Source organism: Anomaloglossus baeobatrachus, chromosome 3 (genome assembly GCF_048569485.1).
Source record: "Anomaloglossus baeobatrachus isolate aAnoBae1 chromosome 3, aAnoBae1.hap1, whole genome shotgun sequence".
Classification (NCBI taxonomy): Eukaryota; Metazoa; Chordata; class Amphibia; order Anura; family Aromobatidae; genus Anomaloglossus; species Anomaloglossus baeobatrachus.
Genome location: NC_134355.1, coordinates 185,166,251 through 185,190,359, shown reverse-complemented (window position 1 = coordinate 185,190,359; position 24,109 = coordinate 185,166,251). Strand labels below are relative to the sequence as shown.

Here is a 24,109-nt window from a genome sequence, read left to right as displayed (position 1 = left end):
TATCAGCCTCATTTCAAACTGAAGCGATGAGCAGCTGCCAAAGAAATCTAGTGGGGTAGGTTGTCCAGTAATGGAAGTTGTTCTCATTTCTATGGGGATAGGATGAGCCAGCGTTACTCACTATTCCTTTGACTAACAACTTCCCACATGTAGACCTCCAACATCCCGCCTATGATATACTCGTCATGATTTACCACTCATGGTTAATGTACCCTTCCCCTTTCAAAAAAATGTTTCCCAAACCTACGCCCACACCTGTAAGCCACTTAACCCAACAGATAAGTTATTTCTTTCCTGCCTGAGTTGGCAATATTGTGAAGGCAATAAAAAGTACCACTACCTACAAATGCAGTTCACTGCATAATTTGGAGCAGACACGGTAAAGTGCCAAGAAGACCTTTTTGGCTTGATTAATAGCACATTTTCAGTAGGCACCACTAACAATACCTACATGTGTTTCACTGCGGAGTTTTGAGCAGGCAACTAAACACGCAAAGAAACACCTTATAGATACTTCCTTAGCACCTTTTTAGGCCAGGCACTAACAAATGACAAACCTATAACTGTGTTTGCAGATTTTTGTCCAGGCAATTAAAATTGCCAAGAAAGACTTTTTTGATACTTCCCTAACTACTTTTTTTAGGCCAGGCACCAGAAGTAGAGATGAGCGAACCTGAGGTTCGATTTTCGAATTGAGCACCAACTTCACTCACGGGAGCAATGTTGTGCTCAGGTACGCTTGGTGCTCAGCCCTGTGTGAGCCGCTTGCAGTGTTTGAACGGTGCACACTGGGGGTAACATCAGTACAATTTCATGTAGTGTGCAGCCCAAAAAAGTGTTTGAAAAAACACAACCACCCTTCCCCGGAATTCATCTGCTTATGGCTGGCTGTTTGTTGGCGGAGACTCAAACTGCCAATCAGTTATTTGCTTTGAGGTTCGGGTCAAGCTCAAGCCTGTGGAGGCTCAGCTCCTTGGCTGCCAGCGTACCGAACCTCCATGAAACCACTCACCTCTACTAACAAGTAAGAATACCTATAACTCTGCAGAATTTTGAGCAGGCAGTAATACATAGCAATACTTATTTACATGCTTTACTGGCAAATCTTTAGTAGGCACTACAAGTACCAATACCTATTTTGAGCATGAAATGTGCCAATTTGTGTCACCCACACCTTTCCCTACACTGCACGTCCCTATTGTAAACAGTCACTCGCCTATGTATCTCAGCTACCTAGCGTTAAACTCCTAACTAAGCTCAAATGCAAAGCGATTTATGTGCACACGGACATGTAGCTTAGGCAGCCAATGACAGAAGCTCTTCTGTCTCAACCTTGTGGATGTTTGCTGCTCCATGATTGGCTGCAGCAACATACACAAATAAAGTAAAGAAAAAAAAAAAAGCGCCACACACCAAAAGCAAGTGCCGGGTCCCTTTACCGCCAAGGGAGCCCACTCGCAGACAGCTGAGTGGCGTACCATCAATGGCGGCATGCCACGCTGCTGCTTTGGAGCCCATGAGTCAGAGAGGAGATGCCCAATGCCAACGCTGCACCGGCCTCCCTCACCTCCCGAGGGCCCCCCTCCCCCCGCTGAGGATCGCACTTTCAATTGTATCGGCATCCCAGATGCCAATACACTTGAAAGCAATGGTGATAGATGGAGCGGTGCGCTTCCTCTGTCATCATTCTCCTGCAGCGTCTGTCTGCGTTCTGCCTCTGATAGCTCAGTACAAAGGAGCGAGATGACGTCATTACTGTGCGCGCCTGTGTCCTGAGCATTCAGAGCGGCAGAACAGTGGAGGCGCTGAGGAGACCGGAGCATCGGGGAACAAGGAGGAAGTGAGTATGTATTGATCACAGTGGCCAGACGACTTTGGGGCTTCATAATGCTGCTACATGGGGCTGCATAGTGCTGCTACATGAGGCTGCATGGTGCTGCTACATGGGGGCTACTACATGGGGGCTGCTACATGGGGACTGCTGCATGGGGGATGCTACATGGGGCTGCTGCATAGTGCTGCTACATGGGGGCTGCTGCATGGTACTGCTACATGGGGGCTGCTGCATGGTGCTGCTAAAAGGGGGCTGCTGCATGGTGCTGCTGCATGGGGGCTGCTGCATGGTGCTGCTGCATGGGTGCTGCTACATGAGTGCTGCTGCATGGTGCTGCTGCATGGGGGCTGCTGCATGGGGCTGCTGCATGGGGGCTGCATTATATTATGTGGAGCAATCTGGGGTGCATTATTTTTTATGGATCAATATTTGGTGCATTATTCTATATGGATCAATATTTGGTGCATTATTCTGTATGGAGGACTATGGGGGCTGCATAACACTGTGGAGGAATATGTGGGTGCATTATATGGAGTAATATGAGGCTGCATTAAATTATGTGGAGCTATATGGATGCATTATGTTATATTAGGAATGTGGGGGCTGCATATCTCTATACCACCCATAGCTGTATGTCCCCTTCACCCCAGTGCTGTATACTCCCCAGAGCTCTATGTCCCTTCCATCCCAGTGCTGTATATCCTCCAGAGATCTATGTCCCTTCCACCCCAGTGCTGTATACCCCCAGAGCTCTATGTACCTTCCACCCCAGTGCTGTATACCCCCCAAGAGCTGTATGTCCCCCTCTACTCCAGTGCTGTATACCCCTCAGAGCTTTATCCCCCTCTGTAGCTGTATGCCCCCCATTGCTGTATGCCCCCCTCCTCAGTAATGTGTATGCCCCCAGTAATGTATATGTCCCCAGCCTCTCCTGTGATGTATATACAGCAGTGTCTGTGTGCGGCCATGTCTGTTAGTGATGGCCACCAATCGGTGCAGCACAGCCACATGCCCTGGAGTAGCTGGACAGAAGACAAGTGGTGGAGGTGAGTGAGGCTGCTGCCGGCTTCCCCATATTAATAATACCGCTAATGTGTCTGTGTGTCTGATGTGTGTCTATGTGTGTCAGTGTATATGACTGTGTATAGATTTATGTCTGTTTATATGTGTTTTCTTGATTGCTCTTTAAATATGTACTGTGTATGTACAGTACATATGCCTGTATGTGTATGTATCTGTATGTGCGTGTCTGCGTGTGGATGCAGCCCACTGAGACTCTTTTGCCTGGGGCCCACAAAAACCTGGAATCGGCCCTGGCTGAGATAATCTTATATATGTGTCCCTGCTACTGTATGTGCTATGTAATGGCCATGTCTGAACATACAAGGACATGGTCTGATGAGACCAACAGCTCCTGACTAGTGATAGGCGATCCCGAACTGTAAAGATCGTGGATCGTACCGATCACATAGTGATCATGTACATGATCCCGATCACAAGCTTTCCTGGGAAGCTCATGTTACAGATCGGGTCCAGGGGCTGTAAAAAACCCGCACCTTATTAAAAAAACATTATGATCATACTTACAGGTCCCGTGACGCATCCTGCAGACTCTGTTTCCTTGCTGCTTCTGCTCCGTGCCCGATCATTGCTGTGCCCCCCGGTAAGGACCTTGCATGACGTCATAGCCATGTGACCAGTCTGGTGTGAATGTTGTACAGACATTGGCTTACAAACTGGTCACTTGACTATGACGTCATCGAAGCACCTGTTAACTGAACTTTGACTGTCACTGTGCGAGTGTTGCATTGCATCACGTTGCACAATCTCCCGACAGGAGCAAGTCAGCTGCATGTATTTCCATGAAGCTGAGGCACTCCTATCCTGAGAGCGTCAGTCCGTGCGGGGTGATGCAATGCAAGACGCAACAAGTGCAATCATCCCCTCACTGTCAGCCTGCTTCTCGCTCTGTACAGAGCAATGTAGCAGAGCTGACAATGCTCTCTGTTTCTGTCTCTGTAGAGACGCTTGTCTTTACAGCGTGATGAAGCAGGGTTGACATGGCTCTCCCTGTGGATTCCATCGGACTAAGTAGTTTTTTTTATAATAAAGATTCAGTTAACAGGAACTTCAATGACGTCATAGCCATGTGACCAGTCTGTAAGCCCCAATGTCTGTACAACATTCACACCAGACTGGTCACATGGCTATGATTTCACGGAAGGTCCTTGTAACTCGGGGGTACAGCAATGATCGGACTCGGCAGCAGAAGCGGCTGGGAGACAGAGTCTGCAGGACGCATTGCGGGACCTGTAAGTATAATGACAGTGTTTATTTTGAACTATATTCTTTCTTTATTTTACTGCCCCCCCCACCCATCCCATAATTGTAAAGCCAAAAGTTTGGTGATTGGACACAAGTTTCAGTTATCTCGATCTCGATCTTTCCAAATCGATCGGGCGAGGCTCCCGATCCTGACCATGAGAGGAATCGCCAATCAATACAAAACAAAGCATGAAATTGATGATGCTGTTTTTTGTGACGTAAAACATTCCTCTGCCATTTTAACAACGTTTTGTCTCACAGAAAGAATCAGCTGCAATCCCATGCTGTCCTGCTGTCTACCGTTTTGCATCCTTCCCTGCCAAGTTGCTGTAGTATGTTCAGACCATATCCCTGTGTGGTCTGACACAGCCATTCCACAGTACATAGCAGGGGCACATTTATAAGCTTATGTCAGCACAGCAATATTTTATTTAAACACTTTCCAATAGTGGAACCTATTTTTATTCAATATAGCATCATAAAATAACCTTTATTAGTATAAGTATTAAAATGAAGAGAGGAAATCCTTCCTCTCTTGGACTGACAATAACCCAATAAGCTGTCAGGGCTGCTAACCAGTTTCTTTTACAAAAGTATAACAAATATGTCCTACAGATCACTCATGACACCATGTTGTCCCATAACTGGGGGCCTCTGTAGCAGCTTATTGGGTTATTGTCAGTCCAAGAGAGGAAGGATTTCCTCTCTTCATTTTAATACTTATACTAATAAAGGTTATTTTATGATGCTATATTGAATATATTCAGCGGCGGACTGGAGTACCTGGGGCCCACCAGGAAAAAAAATCAATCTTGGGGCCCCCCAGCACCATGCAGTTACCGTACTGTATATAGGAATATCATTCGTCCACAAACTCTTTCAAAATGAATCAACTTTATTAACCAATAAATAACCAATAAAATAAGTCAAAACCTCCTGGTAAAACCATCGGAGTAAAAGTACAATAGAAACACAGGCACCACTTCTGTATTTATCACTCACTCCTGGTTTTGGCTATAAATACTGAGGTAAAAAAATTCACCAAATATGCAACACGTGAACGTGGCCAAAGAAGCACTAAATGAACCAAGCCTAGTACACAGATTTGGCACCAAAACCAAGCTTAGGCTATATTCATACTCAGCGTGTTCTTTTTCTCTGCAGCCAAAACCTTCTTTCTTGGCAGTAAGAATGTCCATTTTCTGGTATTTGCGTGGCATTTTTTGGGTGTGGATTACGTGTGGTCTTTTTCTACAGTACATGTGTGACAAAGGTAGTTTTATTCACCAAAACACTTCAAAAACACTGTGGAAAAAAAGCTATTGCAGTTTTTTTTACTTTTTTTGTTGTTTTCTATGAGTGTAAAAATGTTGTAGGAAGTGATGTGCTGCAGATTTAAAAAAAATGCTGCAATTCACAAATTCAGTGAGGAAATAAAAAAATACCTAAGCATGTGCATGAGATTTCTGAAATCTCACAGCTTTTGCTTTTACTGTTAAAAGCATCATGGAATTTGTATTAAAAAAACACTGCAAAAAATGCTGCATGTGAACAAAGCCTTAGGCTAAGATCACATTTCCGCTATTTTCCCAGTGTCACAAAGACGGATTGTGACGCTGGGAAGGTTAATTCTGTACAAACACATGTAGCGTTGAACGGGTACCGTTTTGGTTTTTTTTCCTGAAAGGTTTATTTTAACCTTTCAGGAGGAGGGGAGAGAGAGAGCGAGAGACAGAAACAGAGAGACAGAGAGAGAGACGCAGTGTGTTGTTTTTGACGCACCGAAAAACGTTGCATGCAGCGTTCCTCCCCGTCGGCAGTCAGTCGATCTGCCGAGCGGCGGATACAGTGCTAGGCCATCCGTCACAATCCGCCGCTCATACAAGTCTATGGGAAGCAACGGAAGCTGCCAAAGCATTTTTGGCGGTTCCCGTTGTTTCTCAAAGCGGCGGACTCTGACGCCCGGGAAATAGCGGAAATGTGAACTTACCCTTAGGGTATGTGTACATAACATCTTTTTCAGGTGGATTCTGCCTGGAATCCAACTGAAAATGAGCGGTAAAAGAAGTTAGAAGTGATACACTCAGTTGTTGCTGAAGCTACTCTCCATTAGGACAGTCACACTTGCGTATGACTCACCCAATTGCAGGGAGAAAATCTGGCATTGCACTCGGCCCCATGTAAGACAATGCTGCAGCTCTGACCTGTGAGTTTTCCCTCAGCCCGAAACTGACTGAGGAAAAAATGGCAGCATGCTGCAATTGTCTGCGAGAGCCGTGTCACTCGCACCCATACAAGCGAAAAAACATCGGACTGCACTCGGATGTTATCCAAGTACAGTACAATATATGCACAGGCTGACAATGGAGGAGAAGGGGAGATTAACCCCTCACTGTCTTCCGCAGCGCCCGACCTCTCCTCCGCAGCTGTGATCTGATCTCAGGAACAGATCACAGTCACATGACACTCGGCTTACACTCGCAGCAGATCCTGAGCTGAGGGTCATTAGCAGATCATATCAAATGCTCTCGCATCACATGCCATACGCAAGTGTGACTCTGCCCTTATAAGAGTAAAATGAGTAAAGATGCTGGCGGATCCCCAGCAGAAAATGATGGCAAAGCCACCAGTGAGGACAATGCAGGAAAAAGACCTGGTGTAAAGGTCGTCACACAAATGCTACACAGTTACTGGACCTCAGAATATCTTTATGTTTTGTTATTTTTCAAACATACTCACGCAACCATGTCACCAAAGTATATAAACTCCACACCAATGGAAAAATTCAATAGTATGAATCAGCTCACCGTGGAAAAAGCTCAGTCTTGATTTCGTCCTGGAGCATGGACAGGCACTGCCACAGCCCAAAATAATGCAAAAGATGAGGATGTCCAGCTCTTCAGGCAAAAAAATCACGTCTTTATTTTATCATGCAGACACAAAGAATGACATGACCATCACAACGCGTTTCAGGTGAAGGGTGAGTGCCTTCACCTGAAACGCGTTGTGCTGGTCATGTCATTCTTTGTGTCTGCATGATAAAATAAAGACGTGATTTTTTTGCCTGAAGAGCTGGACATCCTCATCCAATGGAAAAAGGTCATAGTAAAGGATATACCAGTCACATATTACCCTGTATATGTCATAAGATGTCTGTACATAGTACAGTGGTACTTCGCATAACGAGTAACCCTCTTAACGAGAATTTCGCTTAACAAGCAAAGCTTTCTCTAAATTTGTAACCCTCTTTACGAGAAAGCTTTGCTGTACGAGCGAAATTCTCACCGCACACACTTCCGGTTCCATCCATACACCACACTCTGACCCGCACTTGCAGTCCACACAAACACACACATGTACGCTTAACACACACACACACAAACACTCACGCACACACATACAGTATTATGCTCACCTTACCTTCCGTTCCACCGCCGGTCTCATGGTTCTTGTAGTTCCTGGGTACATCGCGATGTCCTCACGGCGAACTACAAGACCCAGGAGGCATGCGATGGAATGGAAGGTAAGGTGAGCATATAATATAACATAATATGTTTACCTTTCGTTTCATCGCCGCCCTCCTGGGTGCTGTAGTGCGCCGCTCTGCTCCAGTCCACGCTGTGTATCTCCAGCCATAGCGACGAGGGAGGAACTTCCTGTCATCGCTAATGAAAGGCAGAGCACTGGCCAATCAGAGGCAAGCGGCTCTGCCTTTGACGTCAGCGCTCTGGCCGGGAACTTCCTGCCTTGTCGTTATGGTAATGCGTTACACAGCCCGGCCCCATACCAGAGAACAGCAAGTCCCAGCAGACCGGTGATGGAACGGAAGGTAAGGTGAGCATATAATATGTGCGTGTGCGTGCCTGCATGTGTGTTTGTGTGTGTGTGTTTGTGCATGTGTGGAATGACAGAATAGGGGACCAGGATGGGACATTTTAGAAGTTGTGGAACGGATCGTCAGCATTGCAATGATTTCCTATGGGAAATCTTGCTCTGCTGAACGAGTACCTTGATTAACAAGCACAGTCCCAGAACGGATTGTTCTCGTTAAGCAAGGTACCACTGTATATCACAACCAGAATACAGGACAATATGTGACGAGATATGATCTGCTGTGACTATGTGAAGGCCTGGCCAGTCAGGTAGTCACAGATAGGGCCCCGCACAACACCAGTCCCTCATAGGTAACATCAGCCAAACACTAAAACCCTAGTCACCACCCCCAGGGCCTGATGGACACACCAGGGGGCGGAACCAGGCGGTTAGAAGACGCCCACCGAGGAGTTCAGAGAGCCTGGGGCGGGAAAAGTCAGTTCAGTTTGGAGTTGCAGTGACAGTTGAGTGGAGAGTGGAAGCAGGCCTGTGTGACAGGTCTGCAGCAAACTGACAGGTGCCAGGGTTGGAGCCCTGGTACCTTTGGCTAGGAGGCATACGGAGGCCTCTGCCTGCAGGAGCCGGGAAGACGGCTCGATGGAGCCGTGGTGGACCGGGACAGGGTAGTGGCTTACCGGTACCGACCCGGGGAACCGACTCGGAAACCGGAGCACAAGGAGGGTACTCAGACCCTGAAACGAAGTCCAGAAGCTACTGGACTGAGTTAATCAACTGATTGCGCCCAGGACTAGAGGTCCTTTCCCACCCAAAGTCCCTAATAGAAGGCAACAGCCCAACGAGGGGGATAAGTAGCCACCGCCAAGGCTCAGAGATCCCACGGGCCAGCGTCTGCGGGCAAAAGGGCTCCTTTGGCCACATCCAGCCGGGAAGCGGACTCCTGAAGTTGCAAGCGTAGATAGTCCAACATCACACACAGGTCCAGGAGAAAGACAGAGACCACCAGCCGGGTGGGGGCCACAATCCCTACCCACGGAGGGGTTGCATACCATAACATCCCGTGGGTGGCGTCACGAACTTAACACGGCTCCGGCCGTACCACTTCGTCCCCAAACCACAAACCCCCTTTTGGATTGGAGTTACCACAGGACCCCCGGGCCCAGAGACCCTCGAGCCACCCACTGAAGGTCCGGATCCGAGCGGCTCGGCTGCCGCCGAGCACGGGGCGGTACAACTACAGATACCAGATGTCATATATAGGATAATATGTGATGGTGTATGATGAGTACAGACATCAGATATATCAGCCGCATGTTATCTGTACATAACATCAGATGTCTGAGCACATAGTATATCAGTATATACGGGGATATATGACTGGTAAAAGTGAATTAATTTGCAGGATCCTGTTTAGGGTACCAGGTCACTATTCTGTGGCCCCAGGCTCTCTCATGCTAACCTCATCCTACCTGCAGGCATACTTGGCTTTTCTTTTAATTTGTAACTTGGTCCAATGTCATGTATGTGTTACCTGCAAAAGGGCACACAGTGTGTTTTTAAAAAGTTTTTTTCATGTGTTTTTGAGTACAGTTTTGTCAGAAAACTGCAGGCAAATCCTTTGCCGGCAAAGTCAATGAGAATCCTGAAGTTTGTGCACATGTTGCTTTTTTTTATTTGCAGCAGAAAAACTGAAGCATGTCAATTCTTTCAGTGTTTTTGTGACGCCCTGGACTAGCCAGGTAGTCACAGACACAACACCACACACACCCCTTCCCCGGATAGGTGACAACAGTCACACAAAAATCCTTGTTGCCACCCTCCAGGTTTGATGTCCACACCAGGTGGGGTGGAGCCAGGCGGTTGACTCCGCCCATCGAGGAGTTCACACGCCTGGAGGCAGGAAAAACAGAGTAGTTGAGTTTTGGTTCTGACAGAGAAGGAGTGAGGAGGGAAGTCAAGGGGAGACCTGGGACCAGGCCTGCCACAGACTGTTTAGGTGTCTGGGTCGGAGCCCAGTCACCTCCAGCAAGGTTGGCAGACGGTGGTGGCCATCTGCAAAAGTTGGTGTACGGTCAGTGGAACCGTAGGACCGGGGTCGGGTGGTGGCCCGCCGGTACCGAACCAGGGAGCCGATTGGAAGCCAAGCACCAGGCAGGGTACTCAGACCCCGACTAGGCTAGAAGCCGCCCTGACAGTCAAATTTACTGATTGCGGTCTGGACCTCAAGGGTTCATTCCCACCCAAGTCCCGATTGAAGGCAACAGCCCAACCATCCCGGATAACTTCCATCGCCAAAGGCTAGAGATCCAAAGTGCCAGTGCCTGCGAGCAAACGGGCTCCTACGACACTTACACGCCGGGGAGCGGACTACCAGTGTCCAGGCACAGGAGTCATTCACAACACAACATCGGTGCAAGGGGAACGACAGCCGCCACCAACCCGTCCATGGAGAACACCGCAGCCGGCTGTGGGCCCCGTCCATTCTACCGTTTGGTTTACCAGAGACTCCGGTATATTGTGTCAGAGTGAGTACACAGGGTGCCTTCGGGCTGTGTGCCCAGCAGGCCCACGCTCCCCCTCGCCAAAAGCACCCCTTCCACGGGCCCCCGGGACCATCATCCCTGCCCACGGAGGGGTTAACACCGAGCTGCATAACACCGTTCCCGGGAGGCCTAGTCAACGGCAGCGGTGGTGTCCACCATACAATCACCACAACCCGTGGGTGGCGTCACAAACTTTGCTAATTCCCCCAAACAACCACCCAAACCCCTGCGTGTACCGCCACTACTCCTTTCAGAGCGACGTGACCCACGGGTCCGTGAGAGGCTCGAGCCACCACCCGCAGTACACGAGCACGGATCCGAGCGACTCGGCGGCCGCAGCCGAGGCCGAGGGGCGGTACATTTTTGCCAGTGTTTTTCCACCCCAAATGCATGAAAAACACAAGGGAAACACGCATGTGTGATGCCCTGGAAAAACCAGGTAGTCACAGATGACTGTACCCCCCACCATGGGTACAGGAATCGCCTCCTCCTTGGGATTTAACATCACATCAAAGACACAGGAACACCAGCCACAAAGCCTAGTCACCCCCCCATGACACACAGGTCACAACAGTGGGCAGGACCAGGTGGATGGGAACGCGGTCTTGGGGTGACAGGGGGAGGAAACACAGTAGAGTAGTTGGAGTTGGAGGGAGTTGGTGGCTGGGAGCCAGTCAGTGCAGTCTGACAGTGAGTGGAGCTGAGTGGTCAGGGGTCGGAGCCCTTGGACCATGGGAGAACGGACTAGGTGGCAGACGGCAGGGTCGGGCCACAGGCGACGGAGATCCGGTCGCGGGAGACCCGAAGTGGACCAGGGTAGGGTTGTAGCCCGCCGGTACCGACAGCGGGAATCCGGTCCGGAGGCCGTGCACAGGCGGGGTACCTGGACCCTAGGATGAGGCAAGCTTCAAGCCCCTTGTTAATTGACCAGTGGGACAAGGTACCAGGTCTTGTTTCCAGAGAGAAGCCCGGAGAGCAAAACAGCAGCCCAACGCGGGGGATGTGGGTGTCAGCCAGAACAAACTAAAATCCCAAGGGTCAGATTTTGCGGGCAACGGCTCCCTCTGTATACAAAACCACAGGGGAGCGCATTTCTCCCGTTCCAAGCGGGTTAAATCAACATACAGCAAGACACAAGTGCAGGAGGAAGGGTCCCTAGCTTGTTAACCCGTGTGCGGGACCAGCACACCTCTCCAACGACAACCGGCATCCGGCCTTGGTTTACAGTACAGACTGTGTGGATTATTCCTAATCGTGAGTACACCGGTGTCACCCGGTCCAACCTGCCGGCGGCGTCCCAGCACTGCTCCCCACCTAAACCTGGGCCCCGGGACTACACCTCCCCTACCCGTGGAGGGGATACCACCTTGCTGCCCAACACCATCTGTCCCGGGCACTGTCACCGGAGGCAGCGGCGGTGCCACCATCTCATCACCGCAACCCACGGGTGGCGTCACAGACAAAAACTATCTCCCCTGTAAATACCCCCCTTTCACTGTTGCAAGGACGGGCGGTTGCACGAGCCCCGGGTCCGGTCACCACCCGAGCCCCAAACACGATCCTGGATCCGAGCGCCCTGAGCAGCCCCTCTGCCGTGGAGCGGCACCCGTCCGCGACACATGCAAAAAACACGTAAAAATATACTGAAAACAAGGCAAAAATGCACAGAAAAAAACAGTTTTTCCTGCCAAGAGATGCAGATTTGGTGCAGAAATTTTTGCAACCAAATACTCAGCAACCGCTCATATCCAAAATGTTGTTACAGCTGACGTTCGCATGCCTATTGCATACTGTGCATCATGCCACTGTTATGTGCTGCTCACCACTCCACTCAGAGGAGACAGAAGAAGCTGCTCATTGCGGGATCGAGGAAAGGTGAGAGGAATTGTTTATTTATAGCGTTCAAATGTATTTGAGGAAAGCTCCTGGACGGTGACATTATTATATGAAGGGCCCAGGACAGGGACATTATAACATCCAGGGCTAGGACGTGGACATTATTACATGCAGGGCTAGGACGGGGAACATTATTACATATAGTTCCCAGGACAGGGAACACTATTATGTACAGGGCCATGACTGTGACATTATTACAAACATGGCTAGTACAGCTAGGATGGGGACATTATTAAAGTCAGAGACCAGGACAGGGACATAATTACATACAGGGCCAGGAGGGGGGCATCATAACATCATAAACGGACGGGGGAATTAATACAGAACGAGGGCATTAAAGGGAACCTCTCAGGTCCAATATGCACCCAGACCCACGAGCAGTTCTGGGTGCATATTGCTAGTCCCTGCCTAACTGTCCCTGTATACACTAGCATAAAAAAAGAGATCTTTAGAAAAAGTATTTCTAAAGATCTTATATTGTATGCTAATGAGCGCAGGGACTAGTCCAATGGGCGTTTCTTCCCTTGCTAGTCGGCTCCAATAGCATGTTAGTACTAACATGCTAATGAATGTGCAGCTTCAGAGGATGATGTCACTCACCTCTCCGCCGCCATCGCCACCTGATGCTGGATTTTGGCTCAGTGCACATGACCCCGGAGTTTCGGTCATGTGCACTAATTCAGTGTGAAGCCAGGGGCACAGCGCCTCCGCTGTGTAGTGCCCTTTCTCAGTACTGGCTAAAAATATTTTTTGGAATTGGGTTTCATAAAAATGTGTTGCACTATTTGGATTTTACAGGTTCTTTATTGCCTGCATATTGCTCAATCAGTTAACTGAGAATCTATCAGTGAGCTCTGACGTTTAGTTTGTAACTCTTCTTTTGTATTTTTCTGAACTCCTCTGTGCTGATTTATCATCTCAACGTTCAGCTCAACTTTGATGTAGCCATAGTCATGAGGCCATGGCCACCAGGACTCGTAGCCCATTGTAGGTGAATAGTGATATATTTTGACCCCTAGGGTACCGCAAAAAATCTGAACCAGTTTAATTTTTTGCAACTTTTATGTTGCGGTAGTCTAGGAGTCATTTTTTTTGCAACCTTCATGTTACGGGGGGTGTAGTCTTAGAAGTCGGAATGTGACCACATTCGCCTGCATTACACTGCAATTTTGCATTTCCTCAGAGCGATCTAAGGCAGTGTGAACTGTGTCGTGACCAGCTCCAATCAAGGGAGATTACGAAAAACACAGATAAGAGAGTTAGAATCTCTCCTGCAGGATGAGCTCACTGATGGATCCTCAGTTAACTCATTCTGCAGCCAAACAATAGGCACAGAAAAAGAGTCTGCAAAAACCCAAACAATGAGAATTTCTTTCATGAAACCCAAGTGCAAAAATTACTTTTAGCCCAAAAGATACATTTATGGAATAAAAAATGTCCACAAAGCATTTCCTATTCTTTAACAACCAGCAGAATGTAACATACAGATCACGGGGCCCACTCATGGGCGTGCATACAGATCATCATGGGGCCCACTCAGGGGTGTACATACAGATCATCAGGGGGCCCACTCAGGGGTGTACATACAGATCATGGGGCCCACTCGGGCGTGCATAGAGATCACGGGGCCCACTCAGGGGCTTGCATAGAGATCATCAGGGGGCCCACTCAGGTGTGTACATACAGATCATGGGGCCCACTCAGGGGCGTGCATAGAGATCATCATGGGGCCCACTCAGGTGTGTACATACATATCATAGGGCCCACTCAGGGGCGTGCATAGAGATCATCAGGGGGCCCACTCAGGTGTGTACATACAGATCATGGGGCCCACTCAGGGGCGTGCATAGAGATCATCAGGGGGCCCACTCAGGGGTGTACATACAGATCATAGGGCCCACTCAGGGGCGTGCATAGAGATCATCAGGGGGCCCACTCAGGTGTGTACATACAGATCATGGGGCCCACTCAGGGGCGTGCATAGAGATCATCAGGGGGCCCACTCAGGTGTGTACATACAGATCATGGGGCCCACTCAGGGGCGTGCATAGAGATCATCAGGGGGCCCACTCAGGGGTGTACATACAGATCATCATGGGGCCCACTCAGGGGTGTACATACAGATCATCAGGGGGCCCACTCAGGGGTGTACATACAGATCATGGGGCCCACTCGGGCGTGCATAGAGATCACGGGGCCCACTCAGGGGCTTGCATAGAGATCATCAGGGGGCCCACTCAGGTGTGTACATACAGATCATGGGGCCCACTCAGGGACGTGCATAGAGATCATCAGGGGGCCCACTCAGGGGTGTACATACAGATCATAGGGCCCACTCAGGGGCGTGCATAGAGATCATCAGGGGGCCCACTCAGGTGTGTACATACAGATCATGGGGCCCACTCAGGGGCGTGCATAGAGATCATCAGGGGGCCCACTCAGGTGGGTACATACAGATCATGGGGCCCACTCAGGGGCGTGCATAGAGATCATCAGGGGGCCCACTCAGGGGTGTACATACAGATCATAGGGCCCACTCAGGGGCGTGCATAGAGATCATCAGGGGGCCCACTCAGGTGTGTACATACAGATCATGGGGCCCACTCAGGGGCGTGCATAGAGATCATCAGGGGGCCCACTCAGGGGTGTACATACAGATCATCAGGGGGCCCACTCAGGGGTGTACATACAGATCATGGGGCCCACTCGGGCGTGCATAGAGATCACGGGGCCCACTCAGGGGCGTGCATAGAGATCATCAGGGGGCCCACTCAGGTGTGTACATACAGATCATGGGGCCCACTCAGGGGCGTGCATAGAGATCATCAGGGGGCCCACTCAGGGGTGTACATACAGATCATCAGGGGGCCCACTCAGGGGTGTACATACAGATCATGGGGCCCACTCGGGCGTGCATAGAGATCACGGGGCCCACTCAGGGGCGTGCATAGAGATCATCAGGGGGCCCACTCAGGTGTGTACATACAGATCATGGGGCCCACTCAGGGGCGTGCATAGAGATCATCAGGGGGCCCACTCAGGGGTGTACATACAGATCATAGGGCCCACTCAGGGGCGTGCATAGAGATCATCAGGGGGCCCACTCAGGGGTGTACATACAGATCATAGGGCCAACTCAGGGGCGTTCATAGAGATCATCAGGGGGCCCACTCAGGGGTGTACATACAGCTCATAGGGCCCACTCAGGGGCGTTCATAGAGATCATCAGGGGGCCCACTCAGGGGTGTACATACAGATCATAGGGCCCACTCGGGCGTGCACAGAGATCATCAGGGGGCCCACTCAGGGGTGTACATACAGATCATGGGGCCCACTCGGGCGTGCACAGAGATCATCAGGGGACCCACTCAGGTGTGTACATACAGATCATGGGGCCCACTCAGGGGCTTGCATAGAGATCATCAGGGGGCCCACTCAGGGGCTTGCATAGAGATCATCAGGGGGCCCACTCAGGGACATACATAGAGATCACGGGGGCCGGGGCCCACTCAGGCCTGTGATCCCCTGTGGCCTGGGAGCTGCCTGAGGGCATTATACTGGGGGGCAGCTGCACTACAGGCCCCCAGCAGCAGGACAGATGGGATGGTGGAGGCGGCTGGAGCACTGTCTGAGGACCCCTGGCCTAGGGCTGGCCCCAGGCAGGTGACTGGTGAGGTAAAAAGCCCCCCCCCAGACCCCCACGCCCTCCCCTGGGACCCCTGCTCGTTCCCCTGGGCCCCTGCCTTCTATACTCACGTGCTGCTGCTCCTGCAGCCTGGCCTGGGTCTTCCTCTGCAGCGCGATGCTGCCAGCACCTGCACAGGAAGTAAGCAGTCATCGCTCTGAGACTGCCTCCTCCTGCAGTGTCGCTGTGCACAGGAGTCAGAGCAGCACTGACAGTGACAGCAGGCAGAGCAGGCAGATCGCTCTCCCTGCTTGCCGCTGCAGAGGGAATGGGATTGTGACTAATCATATCGGCAATGTGCCGAGATGATTAGTTAAATTACCGGCCGGGGGGCCTCTCACACACATATCCAAAGGGGCCCGGGGGGTGGGGGGGCTAGGGGGCGGGGGCTAGGGGGCGTGGCCAACAATAGCAGGGGCCCTCCTGGTGGGCCAGTCCGCCCCTGAATATATTTATCTGATTTGGTATTGCTCTTACTACATAAACCTATTTTTATTCCAAGATTTATTGATTTAAATGTCCTTTCTTCATGGGAAAATCCCTTTAAGCATTTAACTTCAAGAAATCAAAGAAGATATAAAAACACACATTTTTATATATTACAGTATTATTACCTGCTAAAGCCTTTTTAATTTTCCTCATGTATCCATGCTTTGGAAAAAAGACAGGAATATGCCATCAGTAAATATTGTAAAAAAAAATCCTTCAAACTCTTTCAACTTTTTTCTTTTACAGCTGCGAGTTTTTAGTTTGGCAGAAAAACATAATTTTCGATACATTTGCAACATAAACCTTCAAAGAGAGAAACATAAATTCTGCAATATAATCCAAAAAATGGCACCGAATGTTAAACCAGGTAAGGTTTAGAAACTGCTTTAGGTCTCATTGAGATGTTCGTGTTGCAGATTTATGTTCTGTATTTTTATTTCACTCATGCAACACATACCCATTAGCTATGATACTGTTCACATATCCATGTTTTCATTTACCATCTGTAAAAAAACACGGAGACATGTCAATTTTTTTCCTGCAGCTGAGAGGAAAAGTGTCCTAATAAATCTATGGGTCTGTGAGAAATACGTACAGAACACTGATGGCATCCCTATGCCATTCATGTGCAGTCCGTGTTTAAAGGGAACCTGTCACCAATTTGGCGACTATAAGCTGCGGGCAAGAATTTGTTTTTAGTGGATGTGTTACTTCAATTTTTCTAAGTTTTGACACTGAGCTCTTATATACAGCATTCCAGAATACTGTATATACAGTCAGGGCCAGAAATATTTGGACAGTGACACAAGTTTTGTTATTTTAGCTGTTTACAAAAACATGTTCAGAAATACAATTATATATATAATATGGGCTGAAAGTGCACACTCCCAGCTGCAATATGAGAGTTTTCACATCGAAATCGGAGAAAGGGTTTAGGAATCATAGCTCTGTAGTGCATAGCCTCCTCTTTTTCAAGGGACCAAAAGTAATTGGACAAGGGACTCTAAGGGCTGCAATTAACTTTGAAGGCGTCTCCCTCGTTAACCTGTAATCAATGAAGTAGTTAAAAGGTCTGGGGTTGATTACAGGTGTGTGGTTTTGCATTTGGAAGCTGTTGCTGTGACCAGACAACATGCGGTCTAAGGAACTCTCAATTGAGGTGAAGCAGAACATCCTGAGGCTGAAAAAAAAGAAAAAATCCATCAGAGAGATAGCAGACATGCTTGGAGTAGCAAAATCAACAGTCGGGTACATTTCTGAGAAAAAAGGAATTGACTGGTGAGCTTGGGAACTCAAAAAGGCCTGGGCGTCCACGGATGACAACAGTGGTGGATGATCGCCCCATACTTTCTTTGGTGAAGAAGAACCCGTTCACAACATCAACTGAAGTCCAGAACACTCTCAGTGAAGTAGGTGTATCTGTCTCTAAGTCAACAGTAAAGAGAAGACTCCATGAAAGTAAATACAAAGGGTTCACATCTAGATGCAAACCATTCATCAATTCCAAAAATAGACAGGCCAGAGTTAAATTTGCTGAAAAACACCTCATGAAGCCAGCTCAGTTCTGGAAAAGTATTCTATGGACAGATGAGACAAAGATCAACCTGTACCAGAATGATGGGAAGAAAAAAGTTTGGAGAAGAAAGGGAACGGCACATGATCCAAGGCACACCACATCCTCTGTAAAACATGGTGGAGGCAACGTGATGGCATGGGCATGCATGGCTTTCAATGGCACTGGGTCACTTGTGTTTATTGATGACATAACAGCAGACAAGAGTAGCCGGATGAATTCTGAAGTGTACCGGGATATACTTTCAGCCCAGATTCAGCCAAATGCCGCAAAGTTGATCGGACGGCGCTTTATAGTACAGATGGACAAAGACCCCAAGCACACAGCCAAAGCTACCCAGGAGTTCATGAGTGCAAAAAAGTGGAACATTCTGCAATGGCCAAGTCAATCACCAGATCTTAACCCAATTGAGCATGCATTTCACTTGCTCAAATCCAGACTTAAGACGGAAATACCCACAAACAAGCAAGACCTGAAGGCTGCGGCTGTAAAGGCCTGGCAAAGCATTAAGAAGGAGGAAACCCAGCGTTTGGTGATGTCCATGGGTTCCAAACTTAAGGCAGTGATTGCCTCCAAAGGATTCGCAACAAAATATTGAAAATAAAAATATTTTGTTTGGGTTTGGTTTATTTGTCCAATTACTTTTGACCTCCTAAAATGTGGAGTGTTTGTAAAGAAATGTGTACAATTCCTACAATTTCTATCAGATATTTTTGTTCAAACCTTCAAATTAAACGTTACAATCTGCACTTGAATTCTGTTGTAGAGGTTTCATTTCAAATCCAATGTGGTGGCATGCAGAGCCCAACTCGCGAAAATTGTGTCACTGTCCAAATATTTCTGGACCTAACTGTAAGAGCCCAGGCCGCTCTGTATAACATAAAAAACACCTTTATAATACTCACCTAGGGGGATGTCCGGTCAAATGGGCATCAATTGGCTCCGGTCCGGCACCTCCTCTCTGCTGCGATCTCCATCCTCCTTCTATCCAGCCCAGTGTAGTTGACGCATTCTATGTCATCCACACAGGCGGCGTTCCAGTCCTGCACAGGCACACTTTGATTCTGCCCTGATGAGGGCAGATCAAAGTACTGTAATGTGCAGGTGTGAGGAAAGGTTAAAGACCACCTGCACATGCGCACTACAACACTTTGATCTGCCCTCAGCAGGGCAGATCAAAGTTTACCTGTGCAGGACCACAATGCCGGCCTGTGTGGATGATGCATCATCCACACAGGCCTGTGAATAAGGAGGATGCAGCAGAGAAGAGGCGCCGGACTGGCGAGCAACGATGCCCATCAGATCGGATCGCCCCTTTTAGGTAAGAATAATAAAAGTGTTTATGTTATATAGAGTGGCCTGGGCTCTTATTTACAGTATTCTAGAATACTGTATATAAGCGGTTACTGGTAGTGGCTACAGCTTATAGTCGCCAAATCTGGTGACAGGTTCCCTTTAACAATGCAAAGGATGGGAGAAGCTTTGCAATTTATTTGGAATTTTGAGGGTCTTATTTATGTCAGAAAACCTATAAATAAGACCCTATTGTAAAAACGCACCCCTCTTGGTATTCAAAACCGCATTTAGTAAAAGGTGCTTTACACGCTGCGACATCGCTAACATTGTATCGTCGGGGTCACGTCGTTAGTGACGCACATCCGGCGTCGTTAACAACATCGCAGCGTGTGACACCTAGGAGCGACGATCAACGATCGCAAAAATGTCAAAAATCGTTGATCGTTGACACGTCGCTCCTTTTCATAATATCATTGCTGCTGCAGGTACAATGTTGTTCGTTGTTCATGTGGCATCATACATCGCTACATGTGACACCGCAGGAACGACGAACATCTCCTTACCTGTGTCCACCGGAAAAGAATGAAGGAAGGAGGTGGGCTGGATCTTCTGCCCACTCATTTCCGCCCCTCCGCTTCTATTGGATGGCTGCCATGTGACGTTGCTGTGACACCGCACAAACCGCCCCCTTAGAAAGGAGGCGGTTCGCCGGTCACAGCGACGTCGCAGGGAAGGTAAGTCCGTGTGACGGGTGTAAGCGATGTTGTGCGCCACGGGCAGCGATTTGTCCGTGTCGTACAACTGACGGGGGCGGGTACGCTTGCTAGCGATATCGCTAGCGAGATCGCAGAGTATAAAGTGCCCTTAAGTTTGTTAAATCTTCAGATGCTTCACATCATTACTAAAATGTTGATTTAGCTCCAAATGTTTTATTTTCACAAAAATAACAGAACAAAATAGACCGCCCAATTTATTGTGCAATTGCTCCTGAGTACGGTACACAAATGTGCCATATATGGGGTAAAACTACTGTTTGGGCACACGACATGGCTTGGAAGGGAAGGAGTGCTATTTAACTTTTCAAGCGCAGATTTGGTTGGAATAGACTGCAAGCGCCATGTTGCATGAAGAGCTGCAGAGGTGCCAAAACAGTAGAAAGTGCCCAAAAAAGACCCCATTTTGTAAACTACACCACTCAAGGAATTTATTTAGGGGTGTGGTGAGCATCTTGAAACCACAGGTCCTTCATGAAATTTTAAAACATTGGACTGAAAAAATGAAAAATTTAATTTTTACAGCAAAAATATTTCTTTATCCCCAAATATTTCATTTCAACAATTGTAAGAAGAAAAAAAATGGACCACCCAATTTGTTGTGCAATGACTCCAGAGAAAGCAGATACCCCATATGTGGTGGAAAACTACTGTTTTGGCACATGGCAGGGCTTAGAAGCGAAGGAATGCTATTTGACATTTCGAGCACAAATTTGGCCGGAATAACTGTAGGCGTCATATTGCATTTGAAGAGCCATTATTGCTTTTATGACTATTATTATTATAATTATTATTATGATTTAGCGCACCATTGAATACATGGTGCTGTACATGAGAAGGGGTTACATACAAAATACAAATATAAATTATAGTGAACAAACTAACAATGATAGAATATTACAGAGAGATGAGGGCCCTGCCCTTTCAGGCTTACATTCTAGAGGATAATGGGGAAGGAGTCAGTAGGTTGGGGGATTGCAGCAGCTCCAGTGACAGTGATATGGCATCTCTGGTAGTGATAAGATGGGTTATTTCAAGTTGTAAGCTTTCTTGAAGAGATACGTTTTCAGGTTCCGTCTGGAAGTTCCGAATGTGGTGGATAATTGGACGTGTTGGGGCACAGAATTCCATTAGATGGGGTATAATCCGGAGAAGTTTTGGAGGCAATTTGTTGAGGCAAGTACAAGTTTGGTGGAGGAAAGTGGGTCATTGGAGAAAAGAGATTAGTGTTGGAGTATATCGGAGATTAGTTCAGAGATATACAGAGGAGACAGATTATGGACGGCTTTGTAGGTCAATGCTAGTAGTTTGAAATGGATGTGTTGGGTTATTAGAAGCCATTTAAGCGATTTGTAGATGGGAGAAGCGGAGGGGTAGTGAGGAGAGAGGTGGATTAGTCGGATAGCAAAGGTAAGGATGGACTGTAAAGAGGGTTAGTAGCGAGGCCACAGAGGAGGATATTGCAGTAGTCAAGGCGGGAGATGATGAGGGCGTGCAATAGCAATTTGGTGATGAAGAAATAAGAATTTTGTTTATTACTAAAAACTGTTGTAGCCTTCAAGAGCTTTTCTCAAGGGTAAATAAATAATAAAAAGTTACATAATTTGTTACAAAATTTCAAGTGACCCCTTATTGGAATTTACACCACTCTGGGAAATCCATGGGTGATTTCCAGATACAAGCACTCAATGGAAGTTAAAGAGCGAAAAATGAAGATATTCCATTCTAGTGCCCAATATCTTGTGTGCAGCTTGTGATTATGAAGCAACATACCTGTAAATTAAGCAGACTCTCATTACAAAAGCAATACCAATCATGTGGGTGCTAACTAGATACACTGTGGGACTCTGAAGAGAAGGGGGTATTTGTATTTGGAAGGGTAAGGATTACTGGATTTCTTTGGTGAGAGCCATTGTGCTTTTCCATAGCGTGTTACCATTAATGTGGATACCCCCTATATTTCCATTAACAGAAGACAGACCTGAGTGGGGACTTGCTTTTTGTGGGTTGGGTTGAAGCTTTTATTGGTAGCATTTTGGATCGGTTTACAATTATTCTCTGCTCTATACTGAGCACTTACATCAAGGTTTCCATTAAATCTCGGGAATACATGATTCACACAAAATCCCCAAAGGAACATCCCTATAATAAGGCAGATAAAGACATTTTAGTGGAAGAAAAATACATGGATGTGCGGTCCACGTCTCTTTTTCTACAGCTAAGATAAAGACATTTTGAACTCCATCTGGTCTATAATCTGGTGGTATCCATCTTTTTAGTAGTCTATTAAGGCGTGCACAAAAGCGCGGTCTGCCACATTTTTGTGCACCACAGAAAAGAAGGTTAGCTCTTTACATAGTGTCAAGTGTCTTATATTCAATGTTGTGTCATGAAAAAATATAATAAAATATTTACAAAAATGTGAGGGGTGTTCTCACTTTTGTGATATGCTGCATATTGCCATATCTTGGTAAGTGTAATAGTGCCACTTATTGCATTTCAAGACTAAAGCTGGCCATACACGTGAGATAACTGTTAGTCGACCATTCAGTTTTGCTGACAGCTACCTTTTCTGAATCTGCAGTACACAAGGATGCTTGACATAGCCATGTGTTATCAATGGGAAAACAGGAGAAAGTTGCTGTCAGTATCATCATCTGGTAGCAGTTTGTGCTATACAAAAATAATAGTATTGTCCTTTGAAATTCCAACAGGCTGATACTTCTCTTCCCCAACAATATTTGTCAGAGGAGAGTCAAAAGGCCCGTATACATAAGTGTATGTAATCTGTGCCAGCAAAATGGGAGCGTTCGGGCAACTTTCATCTAATGTCTACGGGGGCCTTAAAGATTACAGGAGACTGGGCTCTTTTATACCTTACATATTGGGGATTACGACTTTTATATATTTCCCTCACATTTATAGATAAAAAATCCTTCTCCAAAGACAAGATTCCTGAGGATATAGTGGATTCTGGGCTTCCAGTATTACATATACAGAAATGTGCACAGCTTAACCAAGACTATGACATGTAAGTTAACATTCTGTCATTTTTTTATAGCATGTTCTGCTATTTAAAGGTAGAATTTCTCAGTCTGTTACTAAGTTCCTTCTGATAGCAAATCTGTTTTTTGGAAGTTATAATTTTTTAGAGCTATATTATTATTATTCTTTTTTTTTAGGCCACTCTGTGGAAGCTCTGTACGTCTGTGGGTGGGGAGTTCCAATGCTTTGCTTTTAGTTAATATATCAAATTCTGAAGTTGAAGGAGTTTTACATTTTCAGGGTAAGAATCATTTGTAGGCTTTGCTATATAAAGTATTCCCAGAAAGTGAGTAACTTAAAAAGTCCTTGTTTCATACTTGTTTTGTTTGTTGCTGTTGTACAGTTATCTCTGAGAAACCCCATATGGCATTTAAAGCTTCTCTCCTTTTATCACAATATCAACATGAATCGTCATAAAATAAAGATAAATAAATGTTACTTGACACTTGTTACTTACCTGTTGCTTCATTTGTCCTCATGGGACAGGGTTGAGCATGTTATTTCTTTCATAAACTACCTGACTGCTGCATCCAATGATTGGCTGCGGTAGTCATGTGTGTATGCATAGCATGTGAATACTGAGACCACTGATTGAGACATCATCACATCCGCTATTGCAGGAAGCATTGGAGTGGGAGCAGAAGGACAACTGAGTGCTTTATAATGCTCATTTCTAAATTTTATAACAATCCTCAATCTCTGGCAAATTTTTGAAGGTCCTAGAAAATAGAGATGAGCGTACCTGTTCGATAAAGGTTAGTCAATTTCAAATCCGGTACAAGCCTTAGCCTGTTTGGCTTGAGCTCAGTAACACGAGCA

At 47.3% G+C, this 24,109-nt stretch overlaps 1 protein-coding gene across 1 annotated transcript in view; it reads left to right on the top strand.

Moving 5' to 3' along the window:
* The window catches only part of WDR27 (WD repeat domain 27), a 954,066-nt gene that overhangs the window by 176,469 nt on the left and 753,488 nt on the right, over nucleotides 1-24,109 (top strand). Inside the window, exons 7-9 of the mRNA XM_075339621.1 lie at nucleotides 16,850-16,970; nucleotides 23,171-23,276; nucleotides 23,428-23,531. Of these exons, the coding sequence (XP_075195736.1) occupies nucleotides 16,850-16,970; nucleotides 23,171-23,276; nucleotides 23,428-23,531 (331 nt within the window). The remainder of the gene's footprint in view (nucleotides 1-16,849; nucleotides 16,971-23,170; nucleotides 23,277-23,427; nucleotides 23,532-24,109) is intronic.